The sequence below is a fragment of the Pelodiscus sinensis genome, chromosome 1 (assembly GCF_052426305.1).
Source record: "Pelodiscus sinensis isolate ZL-2025 chromosome 1, ASM5242630v1, whole genome shotgun sequence".
In the NCBI taxonomy this organism is placed as follows: domain Eukaryota; kingdom Metazoa; phylum Chordata; order Testudines; family Trionychidae; genus Pelodiscus; species Pelodiscus sinensis.
Genome location: NC_143052.1, coordinates 103,990,489 through 104,013,178, shown reverse-complemented (window position 1 = coordinate 104,013,178; position 22,690 = coordinate 103,990,489). Strand labels below are relative to the sequence as shown.

Below are 22,690 nucleotides of genomic sequence, written 5' to 3'. Positions count from 1 at the left end.
AGCCGCTCTGATTGGCCTGAGCCTCAGTCGGTATATACCAACTGTAACCGCGGAGGGAGGGGAGACAGAAACAGAGAGAACCCGACCGCCTCAGCCTGCGGCGAGGACTCTTCTGCGCAGGGACATCCTCCCGGTGCCAGTGATCCGGAGAAGTGCCACGTTGATGGTAAGTAAATAATGGTTGTCCCCCCCCCTTTTTTTCCAGGAGTGGTACCGCTCCAGGCGCTACCAAGTTTCGGGAGGGGTATCCCTTGAGTAGAACTTCATCATCAAGGTGGATAAAGAGGAGCGAGGGAAAGGTAGTAACTCCCCACAGTCATACACTCCGTGTCCTCCGTAGGAGTGTGTATGTGTCTTACCTTAGTTTGTATTAACGAACGTGCAGAAAAAGGCTCCCCCCCACTGCCAGAGATGGTTCCGTCTGCGGCGTCTGGTTACTAGGCAACGGGATCCTGCACTGTAGATTCCGACAGGCGAGTGGGAGCCCGGGTGAGTGAGGGGCGCGAGGGAGCATCCCCCAGGCACCTTCCCGGGGGCGGGGCGCCACACACCCCCCGCCCTGCCCTGGGACACACACACCCCGCCCTGTCCTTAGTGTGTGTGTGGGGGGGGGGGGAGGATACACACACACCCCTGCCCTGGCCTTGGTGGGGAGGGTGCACACCTGTGCTGCCCTGGATCACACACACACACACACTCCTGCCCTGAAGTGTGGAGACACGCACACTTGAAAAAATCATGAGAGTTGGAAAAAATTCTGCAATAAACAATACAAATGCTGCAAACAAGTAGGTCTTTCCCAAACCTAAGGTTCCAGCTGGTTCTTCTAGCCCTGCAGCTCAATTAGGCTGTGTCTAGACTACATGCCTCTGTCGGCAGAGGCATGTAGATTAGACAGATCAGCAAAGGCAAATGAAGCCGCGATTTAAATGATCGCGGCTTCATTTACATTTCCATGGCTGCCGCGCTGAGCCGACAAACAGCTGATCAGCTGTTTGTCGGCTCGCGCGCTAGTCTGGACGTTCCCCCTGTCGACATCAAAGCCCTTTGTCGGCAGCCCCGTTATTCCTCGTGGAATGAGGTTTACCGGAGCTGCCGACAAAGGGCTTTGATGTCGACAGGGGATCGTCCAGACTAGCGCGCGAGCTGACAAACAGCTGATCAGCTGTTTGTCGGCTCAGCGCGGCAGCCATATAAATGTAAATGAAGCCGCGATCATTTAAATCGCGGTTTCATTTGCCTTTGCTGAACAAACAAATCTACATGCCTCTGCCGACAGAGGCATGTAGTTTAGACGTACCCCTAGTGATAGCACCAATGGGAATTGTTTTAAATGGCTTAATCTGCATGAGAAAGATTGTAATTGCAATGTCCCTGAGTTAGTGGGAACTGACATTGCATCCACACGCAAATTGATGTTACAGTTGATGTCTGCTGGCTGCTGGCCAATAGTCTGTAAAAATTACTGCCTACAAGTTGTAAGAGTGATGCTGTAGCAGTTGGTGCAAGCTTAGTCATCTGAGTGCCCACATGAATGCATCCTGTTACTGTAATCAAATCATGTAGTGTGGACAAAACTTTGGTGTGTTTTTTAAAAGCAGCTGAAGAAGTATGGGAAAGTAAACATACTGCATGACATATGATTGCTAATGTATGTATAGCACATTGAAATAGATTGGATTCAAACAGTATCCCAAATCTATGGTAAAACCAGTTTTTACTGACTTTTCATACATCATCTGTTTGTTTTGGCAGCTGGTTGTCTTTGTGCTTTGGCTATGTCAGTGCTTTTTCATCCCTGCTGTGCCACCTTACCTTTGTTTGGTAATCTCCAAGAGCAGAATGTCACCTTTGTGGTCTGTATGTTGGAAGGCATGTCCTCCAAGCAAGATTTTCTGAAGGAACATCTCATAAAGACTCTCTTCTTGATGGCCAACAGTCCAACAGAGTCCATGTTCAACATCATAAGTTTTGCCAGCAAGGTAATGCCAACTCAGCCATTGCTGTGTAAAGGGTTAAGAGTTTATAAGAAAGCATAGTAAGATGACATCAGTGAAAACAATGCTTATCATTGTTGCTGTGTTTGAATTTTATCAATTAACTAATATAACCTCTGCCAAGTGAGGTGGCTATAGTAAGTTAATGATCTTCAGTGGGGTGAAATAAGTATAATAAATTAGGGGTGCAGAAGTCAGTACAGGGGGTTGGGTTGTGGAGGGTGCAGGAGTCAGGGAAGAGGGTTGGGGGTATTAGGGACTGGTGGCAGGAGGTGCAGGAGTCAAGGCAAGAATTGGGGGCTTAGAGCAGGGGGTGAGACGTGCAGGAGTCAAGGCAGAGATGGAGAGTCTCAGGGCAAGGGGTGAGGGAGCACAGAAGTCAAGGCAGAGGGCTGTGGGGAACTCAGAGCAAGGCTATAGGGGGTGCAGGAGTCACAACACGGGTGTAGGGGTGCAGGAGTTAGGGCAGGGGATTGTTGGGGAGGGCTCAGAGTAGGGGATTGAGAAGTGGATGGAACTCAGAGAAAGGTGCTAGGTATATGTGTATGGAACCATGGGCTGGTCTCTTACTGGGGCACTGCACTGTGATGCACCGACTTACTTTCACCATTGGTCATAACTTCATTAAAATTTGGCCTTTTCTCTCTGCCTATGACTTAAATAACACAGGAACAGAGGGAAAGAGAGTAATTCATCATATTGACTAAAATCAGTCAGCTCACAGTTACTATACTGAGTAATACAGATGATACACAGAAAACCTAATAAACTATCTTGTTAGTCTTTAAAGTGCTACATGACTGCTTTTTTGTTTTAGAAAAACATGAGGCAGAGTTAGACAGCAATGAACTTGGCCTTTGGAATCTGTGATTATACAGAAACTCTCATAAGATTGATGGGTCCTTTTCATTTTTACCCAGGAAAATGTCTGGAATTCTCCCACAGCCCTTGATGGATGGTATATTCTTCTTATTCCTCTTCCATCTTCCTCTAAAGAAATCCCCTACAAACCTCTTTGGAGTCTCCAAACTCCCCTCACCCTTAAAGACTATAAAATATCACTCCTATTTCTTTTCCAGGAAGTTAGAATTCATCAGATCTTAACTGACTAAAGGAATTTTATTGCAAGATGTGAGAATCTTCCTTCTGCAGCCCACACAATGAGCAGGCTGGGAATAAATGCAGGATCTCAACTATATTAGCCTATTTGTCAAAATAACAGCTAACTAATCCAGTTCTCAGTTTTATCAAGTTTGAAAAAATGCCGTGATATACAAATATTTGCCTAATTAATAGAAGTTTATTGTTTGATTAAAATAATTGGTCTTTGTACAGGTGGTAAAATGGTGCAGCAGTATGGTCAAATGTTCGCTCAGTAGCATAATTGAAGCAGCTGCCTGGATTAGAACTCTGCAGTGTGGGAAGGGTGCAGATGCTGTGGGCGCTTTGGCTTTGGCACTTGAAGACCCCACCTGCCAGGTGGTATACTTGGTCACTAATGCACTCTCTGAAAGTGCTTCAGAAGAAATCTGTAGCCTTCTTGCAGAGACTGGGGAGACACGTCCCGTGCACACTGTGTACCTGGTCGAAAAGCCAAGTGATTATGAAAGCAGCACGCAAAAAGTATTGGAGAAAGTAGCCAGACAATCTGGAGGATCCTTTCAGGTGATCACCCCACATTCCTCTGGAGCTGCAGGAGAGGTAACGCAATAACAACAGTTTTAGATTAAATGAGTTTTTGGTAATCCCAGTTCACGTAAACAAAATTTCACAAAACTGGATCTGAGGTAGAGAAAAATTTCTCTCTAGAAAGGTGGTCACAAGATAATTTTGTCTGGCTGCATGTGCATAAAGACAGGAAATAAATTCAGAATCTCTGTTAAAGATTATATCTGAAATGTCAAGATTGCACACAAACACAATTGTCCTTGTAGCCCGGTGGGGCTCAGGGAGGGCTCCTCCCTTTCAGGGTAAGTGGGCAGCCACTCTGTCCCAATACAGTCCTAATGAGTACTCACCTCTCTTTCTGTAGTGCTTAAAATTTTGATTTTTACTAGGAAGTGTAGTGCATGCAATATGCTCTACTTCAGAGGGAAGGGAGCATCTCGTAGAGCTCTTAAACAACAATACTTGACACCAATATTAGGGATCAAATTTAGATATACATGAGTGCAAACCTGTTGACTTCACCAGACCTAAATTTGGCCTGTGCAGTGGTGAAGATAGGCTTTCAAATTAACTGATTCCAGCTTCTGGAAATGGAGACCAGGGGAAGGAGATGGAGGTCCTGGAGGAAACCCTTGCAAAGAAAGTATATCTTACTCCTGCCAAATGATTTCACATTACAGGCTAGCTGCCTGCATAGCAGTGATGATTACAGTAGGTCCAAATATCTTTTTAGACATCCCCTTGCTATTTGGTTCACCATCAGCTGGGAACATTGAATGTTGTCCTTCAAAAAATAAAAGTAATGTTAAATAGTGCATTTAATAAGTAAAATACAAATAACAGCATTTGTCTAGCATATATAGATTTCACAGATTTTTTTCATGGTGTGGATCACATCTTAATAAAGGGGTTATGCAGTGCACTTGGATACTGATTAAAGAAACAGACAATAATTTAGCTGTCAAATGTTCGCAGATTTGGTTTATTTTGTATTTATAATCTAGTCTCTTAATGTTCCTCCTTTTAAATCTTTAGTTTGTTTGAAATGGGAGAAATCAACTGTAGTACACTTACAAGAGCTCATATACTACTGTGAGAAGGTGGTTAAGAACAAAGATAGATCACTGAATTTTGCTTGAGTATGAACTCAAGCTTTAAATATAAAATATCTGGTATAAAGATGGTCTCATTCAGAAATTAATTTAATTTGCTGCTTCCCTCTCCTCTTCCCCATTTACCAGGTAAATCCAGAATGCACCTCAAGCATCCATTGCTGCAATGCTATCAGTAAATATCAGTCTTGTTCTCTGCTGATGGGTTATCCCAAAGGACAGTAAGTTCAAAATGTGGTGCATGGGACTGCCAGAGCCATTGGACTAGTAGATTAATTTGATAACGTAGTGATAAAAACAACTGAGAAATCTAGACACTTGTGGGTGGGTTTTCTTTGGCTTTAATTTTCAGAAATATGCATTATCTATTGTGGAAATCTTTATCTCTTTTTAGAGCATACCACTGTCCTGTTTCCACAGCTTTCCTGTGTGTGGATGGAGCCCAAATTCCCCTAGTAAACCTCTGACAACCTTGATAAAGGGAAATATAATGAACTGGTTCCCAGAAGCTCCCCATTTGCTGAGGGGGGCCCGAGTCCTGGCTAGGAGAGAGACCGATGGATATTACTATCTGGGCCACATTGCTCAAGAGGTAAAGGTAAGTCTTTAATGTACAGTAAATGATGGTTATCAGTGATTCCTCATATGATGTTTCTCCCTATACCTCACCTTGGGTTTTGCTAGGGTAGGTCTTCTTTGGTTATCCCATATCTCTGTCTCTTGCTGGATGGCTATCAAGCTGTCTTCATTGGCTCATGCTCATAGGGTATGTCTACACTACCACCCTAGTTCGAACGAGGGTGGTTAATGTAGTCAATCAAAGTTGCAAATGAAGCCCGGGATTTAAATATCCTGGGCTTCATTTGCATCTTGCCAGGCGCCGCCATTTTTAAATCCCCGGTAGTTCGGACTCCATGCCCGTGGCTACACGCGGCACGGAGTAGGTAGTTCGAATTAGGCTTTCTAATTCGAATTACCGTTACACCTCGTTCCACGAGGAGTAACTAATTCGAACTACCTACTCCACGAGGAGTAATGGTAGTTCGAATTAGCCTAATTCGAACTACCTACTCCGTGCCACGTGTAGCCGAGGGCACAGAGTCCGAACTACCGGGGATTTAAAAATGGCGGCGCCCGGCAAGATGCAAATGAAGCCCGGGATATTTAAATCCCGGGCTTCATTTGCAACTTTGATTGACTACATTAACCACCTTAGTTTGAACTAGGGTGGTAGTGTAGACATACCCAGAGTTATCAAACTCAGGGCAGACTGTAGTGCGCATCTAACTACAAGCTTTTATTTCAAAATAATGTTGAGCTAGAGGTCTTCTTACTCTGACTCATGGTAACTCTCATTTCATGAGGAGTAAGGGAAGTCAAAGGAAGATTGTTCTTCCTTTGACTTCCTCCTGTGTGGACAGCATCAAAAGCCGAGTTAAGCTATTTTGATGTAAGCTATCCAATTGACGTAGCTGAAGTTACGTAGTTTATTCCGACTTTAGCCCTGCTGTATAGACCTAATGTTCCCTGGGTCTCTTTCTGGAGCAGAACTTCTGCATGCGGTGGCCTGAGACTGTGCCATTACAGTGTTCTTTGTTCAGAGGGGATGGCCCTTGTATAACAAGTGGACAACAGTGATTTTGTTATGATGCCAGTCTCTAGTTATCAGTTAAAGACAGGTTTTCTGAAGAAAGGAATGCTCACTGAAGAATTTCATTGGTATGAATTCTGATTTGGTTTTTATGATGCTGTAAACTCAGGCCTCCTTGGCTTTCTGGAAAAGTGTAATCATCAGCCTATTATGGTCAACTGAGTACTTCATGGCCATGCATGGAAAAGCTGGTTATAGATCCAGGGCTGGAGCTAAGGACAACCTGAATTAAACAAATGTGACTATATCAAAGCTTTTGGTATCAGTCAACTGTGCAGAGTCATCCCACTGTATAAAATCCTCAGCAGTTCATGTAAGTCATGATTTTGTGAGGGAAAGGGAAAGGCTGTCAAAGCCCTTCAATAGTTATTTTATCTGGGCCAGAAGAAATGAAACCTGTAAGATGATGTGTTTGAATTCAGGATGAGGATTCTAGGGGGCAGTCTGGATGAAATAGCTGCTCTATATCAGTGTTGTTAACTCTAGGGCTATGTCTAGACTGCAAGGCTTTTCCGGGATACCAGAGGTATCTGAAAAAAGATTCAGAAAAGCAGACACATTTTTTTGCCATTCCTGTAAACCTCGTTCTACGAGGAAGAAGGGATGTTCCAAAAGAGGGGTTTTTTTCCCATCATTTGGCCCTGTGTAGACAGGCCAAATGCTGGAAGAGCCTCTTTCGGAAGAAAAGTGGAAAAAGATACGCAAATTGCAGTTTGCAATTTGCATATCTTTTTCCGACTTTTCTTTGCAGTGTAGACATAGCCTATGACTCACCCTAAGAGTAGGAAAGACCAAACCCTCCGTCCTTTTTAATCAGCAGAGTAACAGACTGGCTGTGTCTAGACTGGCAAGTTTTTCCGCAAAAGCATGTGCTTTTGCGGAAAAACTTGCCAGCTGTCTACACTGGCCGCTTGAATTTCCGCAAGAACACTGACAATCTCATGTAAGAAATCAGTGCTTCTTGCAGAAATACTATGCTGCTCCTGTTCGGGCAAAAGTTCTTTGCGCAAAAGCTTTTGCGCAAAAGGGCCAGTGTAGACAGCTCAGATTTGTCTTGCGCAAAAATGCCCCATCATGAAAATGGCGATCGGGGCTTTTTTTCGCAAAAAGCGCATCTAGATTGGCACGGACGCTTTTCCGTTAAAAGCATTTGCGGAAAATCATGCCAGTCTAGACGTAGCCACTATTTTCCGAAATACAGGAGAAAAGGATGTTTTGATGTCAGGATGTTTCTTGGTGTTTGTAGATTTCCCAACAATTTGCTAGTGGAGCAGAGGAATTATGTGAATCACTCCCTACAGCTACCGCAGATGCTCAGATTAAAACAGTAGCATTAGGGACATTTTAAAATTATGGCATTGGGGACATTTTATCATTTTATTTTCCTCTTTATTACGATGTAACTCACCATGCAGCAAACAGTAGTCTGTCTTGGCTATCCATTTTTCACTGACAGGGGTAATAGAGTTCTTCCTTAGCATGACAGTTGTGCTTCTCATCCGCAGTGAACACAATACTGTCAATATCCAAGAGTGAAGGGAGAGGAGAACTTTAAAGACTGATTTGAACAGAACAGAGTGGGGAAAAAATAGCAATCTAGGTTCAATGAGTTCTCTGACCATGTGCTATTTCTTGGAATTTCTGCCAGTTTCCTCTCCCTACTGTTTGCAGCCCCCAGCCCCTTGTGTTTGTCCTGTGTGGGACTCACCTTTTTGTCTTGTATTCTGCATGGTTTAATCCTGCAGGGCTCCAGGGAATGTTTTTTAATTGAGTTTGAGAAAAGTCGGTTGCTGAGAGGCAAGGTGCAGTTTCGCATGCAAGAAACACCCCTCTATGACATTATCCACTATGAAGATGCCAGGCGACAGCCACTAGCTCCAGGAGACAGAGTCTTGGCACCATGGGAGGCTAACGGTGAACGATATGGTCCAGGCACTGTACTAAAGGGTGCAGAGAGCACAGACACACAGTTAGGTACAGTACATTTTTCCTGTTATCTATGTTGGAGGAACACCTTCAAATGTGCTAGACAATGTACAGAGAGGAAAGCACAGTGTCTGCCACAAGGAGCATACAGTTTGTAATTTGTTTTTGCTCTTCCTTTCTTCTTTCCTTCTCTTTTACTTTTGGTGCTGCTATTCAATGCCAGAATTCCATGAACCAACCTGTAGGGATGCTTTGTGAATGGGGACTTTGAAAGCATTGAATTTATTGTGCATCCAGGTGATGCCACAGCTGACATAAAGAGAAAAAAGTTATAGGGGCTGTTAGGTAGTATATTGGGTGAAATCCTGACCTCATTGAAGTGATTTTACCCATTGTCTTCTCAGAAAGTTTGAAGGAGATATGTGGCTCTTAAATATATAAAAATGGACAAACTTTTAATGGTTACAGAGTCTTTCACTGCTTTGTATTGTACAAGATCTTGTATCATCTCCAGGTCTCCAAGAGGTAAATTATTCATGTTTTTGGCATGCTTCTAAAGTGCTATTTGTCATTTAATTCTATTTGCAGCCAGTGAAAACAGCAGAGTGCTGGTGAATTTCTGGAATGGTCAGACTAAGAAGGTGACCTCTGACTTAGCTTTATGGATCCCTCTGCCTCTGAGTGAACGCATCATCCTTGAACTTCAGATGCCATTAGTAGCCAGGAAAATGTTGGTGGACTCCAGCTCAGACTATCCCTACATTGTGACACCTGGTTACAGAGCTTCAGGGCATTGTAGACTGGATCACTTAAATTCAGTTTGCTGGCAGGGTTCCATGCAGGTTCAGTCACATCCTAATTGCAACTCTGGATGTTCTTCACTTTGCCATTGCTGCCTTGGAGCCTGGGTGCCCATCAGGCCCTCAGTGAACCGAACACAACCAGAAGACGATCTGATCCCAGGAACAAGCCTGACCAAAGAAGAGCTGAGCAGGAAGATAGAAGAGCAGCTGTCTAAAGGGAGAGTCCCTGTTTCAGGCAGAGTCTCAAGAAAGGAAGACAAAAAGGCAAAGAAGAAGAGACTACAGAAAGAAAGTGCCTCTAAAGATTTAGGATCCTGTGTGGGAATGGGAAACAAGGTTACAGAACCCAAGAAGGTAGAGTGCTTAATACTGACTGTGGAATTACAATATCCTTTACTACAGCTGCAATAATATCCTGTGATTGATTCTGAACTCTGTGGCAAAACATTATTAGAAATACTGGACTAGATTATCATGTACAGCTGAGCTCTGCTAGGGACAGGGAAACCTTAGGTGGCTTTCTATCACCTTTTTGAGTCCTTGGAAAGTTTGGCTGTTGGGCAGGAGCGTGGGGGGACGGCAACTCAGCTGGGAGCCCCATGTCAGGGGAGAGGGTTCCAGTGGCTGGGCAGAAGTGGGGGGCCAGCAACAATCACAGAGCTCCAGCCCCGGTGGCGGCCAGGGAGCTATGGCCCTGGCAGTGGTACTCTAGCTCCCAGTGGCAGCCAGGAAGCTCCAGCCCTGGTGGCAGCCAGGGAGCTCTGGCTCTAGCAGTAGTGGAGCCAGCGGCAGCTAGAGAGCTCCAGTCCAAGAAGCCATGGCCAGCCAGGCAGCTGCAGGGCTGGGCTAAGCCCTAGCCAGGGGGCAGCGGTTCGGCACAGGCCATGAGGAGAGGGACCTCCCCTGGTCCAGCAAATCCCCTTGTACAAATATAGGCATTTTTGTATACACTAATGTGTCTTTTTGGCATTATCAAATTTGGTCCCCCAAAGATTTTTAAACCATAGATCAGATGAATTTTTTTTTAATAGACACAAGCACTTTGTTGTACTAAAACTGACCTTCAGAATTCTTGGTATTTCATTTGTTTTGTTTGTAGTTTTAAAAGATTCCTTGGACTGAGTGTTACGGACAGGTCCTGAGCTGGTATAAATGATCAGAGCTCCATTGATCAATTACTAAATTTTAAATCCAGAAGGGACCATTATGATCTAGTTGAATGTCCTTCGTAAAACAAGCCAGGGAATCTGACTCAATAGCTTGAAATCACAGGACTTATGACAGTTTACACAACTGAGGATCTCCCCCAACCCCTTGTTTTAGTAATTTAATAATGAATTCTATTTAATTTGGGGTTCACGGAAGGCCAGGGTGTCAGCTCGAATGAGGCCTAGTTCATGCAGGCACAGTGCAGATTTTTCCATATGGCTCTCCCCAGTACACCACAATTCTAATTTACCTCACTTTTTTCTAGTACATTTCTGCCAATGCATCTTATTACTGGCCTACTGGTCCAGTTTTGGGTCCTTCTCATACAAAAACATTGCCAGTTGTGGGGTAGCTTTGGGATGCAAACAAATCTAAGAAATGAGCAGCAAACTTGTACGCGTTAAGGCTTCACTTATTCCTGGAATAAAGAATAAAGAAATCAGTTTTATTTTCCTTCTGACACCCCAGTTTGGATTAGTTGTGTCCATGTCAAAATGACAGTGAAATTAGTCACTACTGTGTCCGCAATGACTGCTCTTCATCTCCAAGCAACATTTCCCTTCAGCTGAAGGCTCTCCAGTCATTCAAGTAGTATGACCCAGGGTTAGCTTACACTAACAGTGTAATTAGTGCAGTAAAGGCAAGACCATACAGAATAGTAATAGAAATGTAGCCGTGTTAGTCTGGTGTAGCTGAAGCAAAATGCAGGACTATGTAGCACTTTAAAGACTAACAAGATGGTTTATTAGGTGATGATCTTTCATGGGCCAGACCCACTTCCTCAGATCAAATAGTGGAAGAAAATAGCCACAACCATATATACCAAAGGATGCAATTAAAAAAAATGAACACATATGAAAAGGACAAATCACATTTCAGAACAGAAGGAGGATGCGGGGGGGGGGGGAAGGGGAGGAAGGAAGGTAAGTGTCTGTGAATTAATGATATTAGAGGTGGGGAAAGTTAAATGTCTGTGAGCTAATGGTATTAGAGCTGATAATTGGGGAAGCTATCCTGGTAATGGGTAAGATAGTTGGGGTCTTTGTTCAATCCGCCCTCCCCCCCCGGAGAATGTCAAATTTTAACATGAATGACAGTTGAGAGGATTCCCTTTCAAGTGCAGATGTAAAAGGTCTTTGTAGAAGAACGCAGGTGGTTAAGTCGTTGAGACAGTGTCCTTTCTGGTTGAAATGGCAAGAAATAGTTTTTTCTTTGTGATCTTGTCTGATATCTGTTTTGTGGGCATTAATCCTTTGGTGAAGTGTCTGAGACGTTTGTCCAATGTACATAGCAGACGGACACTTTTGGCATGATAGCATAAATTATATTTCTGGATGCGCAGGAATATGTGTTCTTGATCTTATAACTCACTTGGTTAGGTCCAATAATGGTATCAGCAGAATGAATATGTGGACAAAGCTGGCAACGGGGTTTGTTGCAAGGGAAGGTACCAGGGTTGGTATTAGTGTGGTATGTCCTGTGGTTGTTGGTAAGAATCATCTTGAGGTTAGCTGGTTGTCTATAGAAGACTACGGGTCTGTCTCCCAGAGCCTCTTGGAGTATGGTATCCTGTTCCAGTATAGGCTGTAGTTTATTGATAATGTGTTGGACAGGTTTAAGTTGGGGGTTGTAGGTGATGACAAGTGGTGTTCTATTGTTGGTTTTCTTGGGTCTATCTTGAAGTAGATGGTTTCTAGGTATTCGTCTGGCTCTTTCAATTTGCTTTTGTATTTCTCTGGGTGGGTGGTTGAGATTTATAAATGCTTGGCGGAGATCCTGAAGCTTCTGGTCTCTGTCAGTGGGATTAGAGCAGATGCGGTTGTATCGAAGGGCTTGGCTATAGACGATAGATTGTATGGTGTGTTCTGGATGGGAGCTGGAAGCATGTAGGTAACTGTATGAGTCAGTGGGTTTTCTGTAGAGAGTGGTGTCTAATTTTCCATTGTTGATTTGTACTGTGGTGTCCAGGAAGTGGACCTCTCGTGTAGAATGGTCCAGGCTGAGGTTGATGGTGGGGTGTAGGTTGTTAAAATCTCTGTGGAATATCTCCAGTGTTTCTTGGCCATGTGTCCAGATCATAAAGATGTCATCGACCATACAGTATCTTATTTTGTAAATTCATGTTACTGACTCATTTTACTCCCCCCTCATTTTGATAGTTTCCTGTTGTCTGCAGAGCCCTCAGAGGGAAATGGCTTCAACAGACTTGACGGGAGATGCTCCTGTCATGGTTGATGCTGCTGTCCATCCAGACACCTGCCTAATGGAACCAGGGCACAGTAACAAAGAAGATGGCAGATGCTATGGGGCTGATCATGAGTCTCTTCTGAAGAATGAACCCGGTATTGGTATCGTATCAACTAGCTATTTCATACAAGCATAGGGCATGTTCTACCAGATGTGAGCATTTGTTCTTCTTGTCTGGTCTCTTGTCGTTGGCAGTATTTCATTCCTGGTGCCTTAAAGGAAGATAAGAAAACACCATAATGCATCTCGTCAATCGTGCTCTGCTATGCTCAGGCCCTATAGATTGTGCACTATGGTGATTTACTTATCTTCCTCTGAAACATGAATGTTTCCTTTTTAGGCTCCTGCAGCTGCTACTTTGTGTCCTGAAATATGATCTTTGATTGCTCATTTTAGAGATTTCTCTAAATCACTAGAGATTTTATTAGTCCTAAAGCTACCTGCTCTTTTTTAAAATCTGACTGTAGTATTTGACTGGACTGCCTGTGGCAAAGGATTTCTCAAGTAGGCTGTAATTTGTGTGAAGAAAGATGTGTTCTTCTTTGTTCTAATTACTGCTCTTTAATTTCCTTGTAAAAGCGACGAGGAGTCCTGTGGCACCTTATAGACTAACTGAAGTGTAGGAGCATAAGCTTTCGTGGGCAAAGACCCACTTCGTTAGATGCAACATGCATCTGACGAAGTGGGTCTTTGCCCACGAAAGCTTATACTCCTACACTTCAGTTAGTCTATAAGGTGCCACAGGACTCCTCGTCGCTTTTGCAGATTCAGACTAACATGGCTACCCCTCTAATACTTAATTTCCTTGTGTAGATTCTTGTTCTTGTATTATAAAAAAGGTTCATAGTTTAAAATACCTTTCAGTGAAGTCCCCTTTAACCAATGGCTTCTACACTTTAAAGAGAGCTCTGTGCAAGCAACTGGGAATGGATTTTAAAGGCCAAGAGCGTCCTCTTGCCATATCACTTATTTAGGGCCTTTGTACCAGTCCCTGTCCAACTTCCATCAAGGAGAGGCTGAAACTATTACAGCACACATGCGCGTTCCCTCACAGGCAGGATATCCAGCACCATGCCCTACTACAGTACTCCTATTGAGAGAGGCTCAATAGCTATGAGCATAGTCAATGCTTCATCCCAGTTATTCAGTAAAAACTCCTCCTTGTCTAGATTGGCAAGATTATTTTTTAAAGTGGTTACTGTCCTGTGGTCACTAAAAAGCTCTCGCTTGTGTTTTATAAGGTGTTATCATCTGTTATATCTCTAACTTGTTTGAAAGCTCTTTTTCAGTCCAGCACAACAGAAGCTACAGCCCAGTGTCCTCCAATAAACCCTCCTCTGAAAGTACAGGCTTTCAGCACTTCCAGTCTCCAAGCTGTGTTTAACCGAGTGGAGCAATCTCTGAAGAAAGACCGTTTGACGATTGAATCAGTTCTGCATATACAGAGACCCCACAGTGCTCTGAGTACACAGGTTAAGATCACACAGTATTTTCTAGGAAAAATTTTTAAAATCTGCCTACTTAAATCAATTGGCTTATTCCACAAAGTTCTTTTTGTCAATTTTCTGAAAGGTTATTTCCCTAAGGGCCTAAAATTTCATTTCTGATCGGTTAAGTGTCAAGAGAATGAGTTGACACTTTTGCTTTGGTGACCATTGGACGCTGTCTCAAATTCTTCAGTTCAGCCACCTCCCCCTATCCTTGGCCATCTCTGCATGAGCATAAATTTGATAGCCTGAGGACTGATCTAATTTGTGTTGATTGTTGAGAGGACAGGGATACCTGGACATGCTCCAGTTACACTCTTTGTTGGCAGATGGAGGTGTAGAAATTTCTACCCTGTTGTGGGGGAATCCTCCGGTGGTGTAGCCATCGAGGGCAGACTATGCTGTTTTAAGAGCTGTATTATGTTGATAGTGTGATGCAAAGCAGCTGTACTACAACAACATAATCTGGTCCAATTAGTTCCTGGCCATGAGGTTCATAGGATTTATTCACATGGCATAGTATAAAATCAATTAGCATGGCCTCTTTGTTTGTCCATTTTATGAGAACAATGCATGTTGTCATTTTCCAGGAACAGGAATTTTCTTGTATGCTTAGTCCTTCTGTGAAGCTTTCATTTTCACATATGGTCTAATATTCTTAGTCATCCTTGTAAGATATAGAAAAAAATATTTTTCTTTTGGGTCATTTCAAAATAATAATTTCTGAAATAATAATTTTGAAATAGTTTGTCCGCACTACAGGGAAACCTCAAAATGAGTCCAAGGCAGGCTCTGTTAATGTAGACCCACCACCTCAACTTAGAGCCCCAGGAAGCACTGGGGAGTCATTAGTTTGAATTACTCTGGGCAAGTGTTATTTTGAAATAGCTGCACCAGAGTGTCCACACTACTGCTATTTTGAAATAACTGTTTTGAAATTAGCATTATTCCTTCTGGAAAGCAGGAGTTATTATTTTGAAATAACCAGTCTGCTATTTTGAAATAACGTGGTAGTCTGGATGCTCTGCTTGTTATTTCAAAATCACTCGCTAGTGTAGACCAGGGTTTATAGATAAGGAAACCATGGAACAGCACAGTTAAATGTGTACCCATAGCCATAGGGAAAGTCCGTACATATCACAGTTGGGATAAAAACTCAGGGTGCCTTTATCCTCAATACTGTGTTCTAGCTACTAGCTCAGTGGTTCTCAACCAGGGTATGTTTACCTCTGAGGGTAGCAGGTATAGGTTGCACCTCTGAAAACCGGAACTCTCTGGTTCGGCAACATCCGTGGTCTGGCAAGACCACAAATGCTCCTGGACCAGAGAGCCCCAGAGCCTAATGGCAGGAGGGCCAGTAGACTCGCTGGAGCTGGGGACAGCAGGACTGGAGGAACCCCACAGCAGTGCTGGACCACAGACCAGCGAATCTTGGCAGCCCACTGCAGTGCAGAGTTGGGGGCTGGTGAATTCCAGGTGCCTGAGGCAGCGCAGAGTTGGGGGCTAGAGAAGCTCAGGCTCCCGCAGCAGCATGAGGTTGAGGACTGGAGAAGCCCAGGTGCCTGCAGCAGCATAGGACTGGGAGGAATTTGGCCACACGCTGGAGAACCCCGGCCACCAAAGGGGGCCAGAGCTGGCAGCAGCAGAGTGTGGGGAGAGAGTAGAGAGGGCCAAGGCAAGGGGCCGGCTGGCTTGGGACTCATGGCAGGGATACCACTGGCAAATTCTGTTGTTTGGGACCAGCAAGGTCCAACCTGTACAATACTTATATTCCAATTGATTTATTTTATTATTATATGGTAAAATAAGAAAGTAGACAATTTTTCAATAACAGAGGGTATGTCTACACTACCACCCTAGTTCGAACTCAGGTGATTAATGTAGGCAACCGAAGTTGCAAATGAAGCCCGGGATTTAAATATCCCGGGCTTCATTTGCATCTTGCTGGGTGCCGCCATTTTTAAAGCCCCGGTAGTTCGGACTCCGTGCCCGTGGCTACACGCGGCACGGAGTAGGTAGTTTGGATTAGGCTCTCTGATCCGAACTACCGGTACACCTCAGTAACTGTAGTTCAGATTAGAGAGCCTAATCCGAACTACCTACTCCGTGCCGCTTGTAGCCGCGGGCACGGAGTCCGAACTACCGGGGCTTTAAAAATGGCGGCGCCCAGCAAGATGCAAATGAAGCCCGGGATATTTAAATCCCGGGCTCCATTTGCAACTTCGGTTGCCTACATTAACCACCCTTGTTCGAACTAGGGTGGTAGTGTAGACATACCCAGACTGCTGTGACACTTCTGTATTTTTATGTCTGCTTTAGTAAGTAAGTAGCTTTTAAATAGGTGAAATATGGGAGTATGCACGACAAATCAGACTCCTGATGGGGTACAGTAGTCTGGAAAGTTTGAGAACCCCTTGTTCATCTTCCATTTATAAAGTACTTTTTAATTTTTTGAAGTTTCAGTTTTTTATATTCAATCTTTCCAGCTGTAACACATAAAGCATGAACCACTTACAGGACATAGATTTTGAAAACTAACTTACATCATACAGCAAAGAAAACACTCAAGAGATTTAGCTAAGATATTTACAGCGTCAGATACTGACTTTTTAATTAAAAAAAACAGAATAAGTACTGTTCTAGGACACTCATGAAAATAGGGAATGAAATTGCTGTCTGAAGTTCTTATTGCAAAGGAACTATAACTTACTGTTGTTTAAACTAAAACTTGTATCTGATGCTTCAGTGATTAATTACAGGATGAGCTGCCTCTCTGCAGATACACTTGTGTTAGGAGTAGGGAAATAAAAAATTAACCAGCTAAACGATTTTAATTATATTGGTTAACTGAAACAAAAGCTGGTGCAGGGACTGTGGTCCTATGGCGGGGTCTATTCTTGGCAGGGGCTGCCTCAGCCAGAGTCCTGCCAGCCACCCCATCACAGGCAGGGGACTCCTCTACCCTGGCCCTCAGTATGCAAGGCTGCTCCAGCCTAACTGGCTGCAGTTGGGGTCCTGCCAGCTGGACCCTGTTATGCCGCAGCCAGGGTGTGTGTGCGCTTTGGTTGGGCCCTGGGCACCATGCCATGAGCGGGGGGACCTGCTCTGGCTGGACCCTGTGCGCCAAGTCACAGGTAGTGGGGGAGGGCCTGCTCCAGATAGGTAAGCATGCTGGTAAGGCTAATGCTTACTGGGTAACCTTTTACATCCCTAGTCAGCAGTACACTACATATTCAGAAGACAAAGTAATGAGATTTAAAAACTCAGTTTTTCATCCCCAAGGATATGCTTTTACAAACTACAAATAAGAAACACTCTTCAGCTCCCACATACAGCTACTTCTTGTGTCAAACACTATATGGCAATGTTACACAGCAGGAAGTGAAGAATGTAGTATCTGTTCAAAACTAGAGAGAGAAATTTCTTTTGTCACTGGTGGGCAGAATGCAGTTATCCCTCCTGTAATTTGTCAGCACACATAGGTTAAACCCCCCAATTATAAAAAGTTATGGGGTATTTTTAATAACCACATGTGGTCAGAACCTCTATTCTGATCCAAAAGTTGCAGTAACAGTATAGGTGGTTCCATGCATTGGGTCAATACTAAGTTGGACCAGTGCTGCCTACTGAATTGTGAATACCATTTCTTGAAGTATCTGGATTTTCCTTCACCCAGCTAGTTATAGACCATGCTTGACCCTTCGATAGAGCTCCTGAAACATGCTAGTGTCACACCCATCGTGTTCACAGTTCAGAAATGTTTCTGTGACAATAATCAATAAGTGTTGCTCTCAGCATTCAGGAGTTACATTGGAAAATTAAGTCTTACCATCCAGCAGCACTTTGGTTTACATTAGGAAAAAACCTTTACTGATATTAAGGACTTTTTCTTTCAGAAATCAGTCACCAAAGGTACAACTCAAAGGAACCTAAGAGAGATGAACTTCAACACAGCCAGGATTGAGCACAGAAGGAAGCAAGAAGAGCAGAGGCAGCAGAAGCGGGAACAACAGCAAGAGGCAGAAGGCCTCAAACGCCAGTTGATGCGTGACAGCAAGCGGTAATGGTGTGGGGTGCAGGTGAAAGGTCAGCGAGTGGAGGAAAGATTTCAGCAATGCCTGAGGCTTGGCCATCTCTATAAGTATTGGGTATTCTGTAATACATGCTTGCTGAGCTAGTGCTATCTTAAATGTTTATAGATTGTCCTCCCACTCTAGTGCCTGAGTGCTGGTCACAGTCCTCCATGTAGAGCCTATGTCTTAAAGGGCTTGCGCACTCTCAACTCCCATCCAAGGCAATGAAAGGCACATATCACCTTGCAGGATTGGGCCCTTAAATACTACAATTGGATTAGTTATGGTTCTGAAATGCACTCCTGCTGCTCTCCCCAGCTGCAGGAGTTTACCCTTTTCTTTATGCAGTTGGATAAAATGATAAATTTCCAGTAGGGACTCATGAAATCAGAGACATCTTTTAGTGTGAAACATTCTCGTATTTTGTTATGAGGCAGAGGAGTCAAAATTATGCCCAGCTGAGGGATCTGCATTGGTCACTTGCCTGTGAGGGAAATACCTAATTGCATGCAATAGAGTAGGATCACAGTTGTCTTTATCTTTGAGCTTGCCTGCATGAGGAGTTATTCCTAATTTATTCACAGTGTGAATGCTCTAATTCTGGAATAAGTGCTCCTTCTTCTGAATTAGCACAATCCACTCTGGAAGTTGATTAAGTTAAGTCAGAAGAAGGCACTCTTATTTTGGAATAATAGCATCTACACAGAGAGTTAGTCAGCACAGGTGTGTCTAGACTACATGGCTCCATCAACGAAGCCATGTAAATTTGTTTACTCGGCAAAGGGAAATGAAGCGGCAATTTAAATAATTGCTGCTTCATTTAAATTAAAATGGCTGCCACGCTATGCCGATCAGCTGTTTGGCGGCACAGCGCTGTAGTCTGGATACTCCGTGGTCGATATCAAAGGCATTTGTCGACCTCCCCGTTATGCCTCGTGGGATGAGGTTTACAGGAGAGGTCGACAAATCATAGAATCATAGAATAATAGGACTGGAAGGGACCTCAAGAGGTCATCGAGTCCAGCCCCCCGCCCTCAAGGCAGGATAATGCCTTTGATGTCAACCACGGAGCATCCAGACTACAGCGCTGTGCCACCAAGCAGCTGATCGGTACAGCGCGGCAGCCATTTTAATTTAAATGAAGCAGCAATTATTTAAATCGCCGCTTCATTTCCCTTTGCCTACAACCCTAATCTACATGGCTCCGTCAGCAAAGCCATGTAGTCTAGACGTGCCCCAAGAGACACGTATTCCACTTTGAAATCACACTCTTCCTTAATTCAAATGGACTTTCATGTTTAGACAAACCTCATCTTGATCTGATCTCAGCATATGCTGGTGAAGAATGAATAGAGTATGCTGGGCCCTGAAGTCTTGGACTATATTATAGACCACCTGTGGGCTGCATTTGGTAATAAATTACAGTTTAGTCCTCGTTTTAACAGTACATAATAGCTAGCAATAGTTGCAAACTTTATAGACAAAAACAAAATTTAACATTTTTGACTATTTTTCCACCACCTGTAGTAATAATCTGAGCAGAAATGTACTCAGAAGACTGCAGTTAATCCTCTTAACTATGCAAAAAATGGCATTGTATATTCAATGTCCGAAAATTGTCAGGACCTCTGGTTTACATTTTATTCATTGACCCTTGTAGAAATGACCTTTTTCCTTTGCTTCTCTTGGTTTCTGACATGCTTTCTAGCAATTTTTTTTTGGAAACAGGCAGAGGTCACTTCAGAGGACACTGCAAGCCTTGGAGAAGCAGCTGGAGTTCAATAATAAGGCCTGGCAGCATATGGCAAAGCTCCAGACTGCCAAGGCAGAGAGAAACAGAAAGGAGTTGTCTTTGAAGGAAGAGGAGAAGAGAAAGGAGAATGAAAGGCTGCAGTTCTTAAAGGCACAGCACTTGCAGAGAGAGGAGCTGCAGGCAGAGTACAACAAGAAGAGCTATGATCAAGACAAAAAGAGACAGGTGAGGGCTATTCCTGGACTCTTCCTTTGCTACCCTGCCACTAACACCATCTAAAATAATGATATTATTTGGAGATATCTATATGAAAGGTGGTTTTAAATATGTGCAGACTGATGCAAGGAGAGCTGGAGATGCCCACATAGCTATAGGACAGGAACTATTTTAAAATGCCATGTTCCAGCCTTCTGCAGCAGGAGTCCTTGTAAACTAAGAGTTGTATCGAAGGTGCTGACATTGGCAAATTCCCAACAACCTATTCCCAACTTCTATCCATAACAGGCACTAGGTGGGACTGAGCCTGAGAGCCAGCTGTAAGACTTTCAATTCTTTTACTGTAGGATATGCTGCGGAGCAGAATGCAATCCCGGCAGGAGACCTTAGAACAAGAAATCCAGGAGCACGACATGCAGCAGAAGCAGCATGGGGATGCAAAATGGACAGCCTTCCAAAATCGGGATCGTTTTCAACAGAAGATGGAAAAAGAGTGCCCAAAACATCGTAACCTCCAGCAGTACCTCAGAGAGCAAAACCTTTTGATGCTCCGGGCTTCACTGCTGTCATAAAAAGCCTGCTACATAGGCAAGCAGGCCTAGGAACACTGTAAAACTTTAAGTGTGAGTCCACATGCTAATGTCCGGGAAATGGTGCTGTTGAGGCAAGCAAAATTATTATTATTAGAGCTAGTTGATATCTTCCCTTCATCACAGCCAAAGAGCCTTTTCAGCTTTTTCTTTTGGAGATGCTAATCAGTCTACTGAGTTTGAAGACACCCAGCTTGATGTCTGGCTTCCATGTGCCTTACATGCTACACATGTAGTAGTCTAGCAGATGGATGCAACTCAGGTCAGGGCTAGGGATGATAATGCTCAGCAAGCGAGAAAGGAATTTGCAGTGTGATTTGCCATCTCAAAACAAAAAAACGCCCAAAACCTAGTGTTGAGGTTCAGACAGGCATTAGAGGGAGCAGGATGGTGACAGTCCCTGCCCAAGACAGCGTTGCTGCAAGGTTGCATTCATTTCTGAGTCTCCGAGTGAAAGGAAGATGGCAACAAACTGGAGGGAGTGAAGCAACATAATGATTTTATGGGACTGACTCACTTAGAATCAAAGAAAAAAAATATTGTATAGCAAGGGAGAGGAACATCAAGCTGTAAACACCAAAGAAGGAGAATTATTATTTAGGCTTCTAAAGAGGTATACTTAAGGAATATACCCTAAGGGACATAAAAATAAGAAAAAGTAGGAATAGGGACATACAAATAAGAAAAATTTGAATGTCAGGAAAAGCTTCCTGAAACCACCATTTGTTAAGCTCTGTATTACCTTCCCATGAGAGCTGTGGAAGCCCCATCCCTGTAGCCATTTTAAGTGAACAGCCAAAGGAAGTATATTGTTGGGAACAATTCAGCACTGGCAAGAGGGGAAACCACGTGACTAGGTGTGACATTCTGTACCTCAAAGCAGCTCCCTGGAACCACCATATTCACCACTGTGATATGATTAGGATATGCTTTGTACAAATTATGCCTTTTAACATTCTTTTAAAAGTCTCAATCTGTTGAACATTAATATCATGTTGGGTTGTATCTGCTATCATTATAAGTGAAGTTATTAAGTACTTCTATATACGCTCCTGAAATATGTTGCAAGGCAAGAACACCCACAACCAGTCTTTCAGTTACAATAAAGGAGTAGTCAGATAGCAGTAATAACTCATCAACACATACTCCACTATCCCAGAGCCTTTTTGGCAAAGTCATATATACCATCGGGGCAGACTAACCCACGTCACAGCAAAGATCTTTCCAGCAATCTGGAAGAAAGTATAAGAGAGACAATGACATTATTACTTGGCTTTGCTTCCCAGCTCAACATGTGGAAGAACATCTGGAGGACAAAGACTTTGAACTGGGGAAGTTTGGTCCCAGGCTGGAAGGCGGTCCCAGCCTGTTTATAGAGGAACTGATGGATCACAAAGGTAACGTATGATTAGCAAGAAGAATTGCTATTGCCACCAGCAAACTTGCAAGATATACCAATGATGTCACTGCTCTGAGACACTGTGCCTAGATGAAGGCTAACTGAGAAAAGAAGGTGGACAGTACACCTTTTTCTGGAAAGGAAAGTCTGCCAATGACAGGTGCACTCACAATGTCTGTTTTGCAATGAGAAATAAGTTTGTCAGTCAGCTTACAGAATTTCCAGTAGGAATCAATGAATGTCTTATGACTTTTTGTCTTAAGCTCAGTAACAACCAATCTGATGCTGTCATCAATGCATATGTCTCAATACTTGATTCTGTTGAGGATATTATGGAACAATTCTATACAGATCTTGACACAGTCTTGATCAGCAATCCCAAGGAAGACAAAATCATTCTCCTCAGAGATTTTAATAATAGAGACGGTGGGAGTCAAATTTTTGGATGGGCACTTTGAGGAAAGAAGGAATTGGAAAGGCTAACACCATCACATGCAGCAAAACAACATACCACAACAGCAGAAGAAAGAATTTATAGGCAACACCAGACTGAAGCGCA

General features: G+C 43.5%; 1 protein-coding gene across 4 annotated transcripts; it reads left to right on the top strand.

The window, feature by feature from the left end:
• The first annotated feature begins 48 nt into the window (after positions 1-48).
• Positions 49-22,581, top strand: LOC102449238 (uncharacterized). 4 transcript variants are annotated; one of them, XM_089782024.1, is made up of 12 exons: positions 49-166; positions 1,756-1,982; positions 3,333-3,698; positions 4,907-4,998; positions 5,198-5,375; positions 8,174-8,402; positions 8,943-9,511; positions 12,543-12,708; positions 13,892-14,085; positions 17,997-18,160; positions 19,902-20,151; positions 20,490-22,581. In XM_089782024.1, the coding sequence occupies exons 2-12, from the start codon at positions 1,779-1,781 to the stop codon at positions 20,712-20,714; spliced, it is 2,637 nt and encodes an 878-aa protein (XP_089638150.1). In that variant the 5' UTR covers positions 49-166; positions 1,756-1,778; the 3' UTR covers positions 20,715-22,581. The 4 variants fall into 4 exon arrangements, with proteins under 4 accessions (XP_089638150.1, XP_089638141.1, XP_089638152.1 ...); XM_089782015.1 differs by having other exon boundaries at positions 12,543-12,714; XM_089782017.1 differs by lacking the exon at positions 49-166 and adding an exon at positions 267-489 and having other exon boundaries at positions 12,543-12,714.
• The last annotated feature ends 109 nt before the right edge of the window (positions 22,582-22,690 follow it).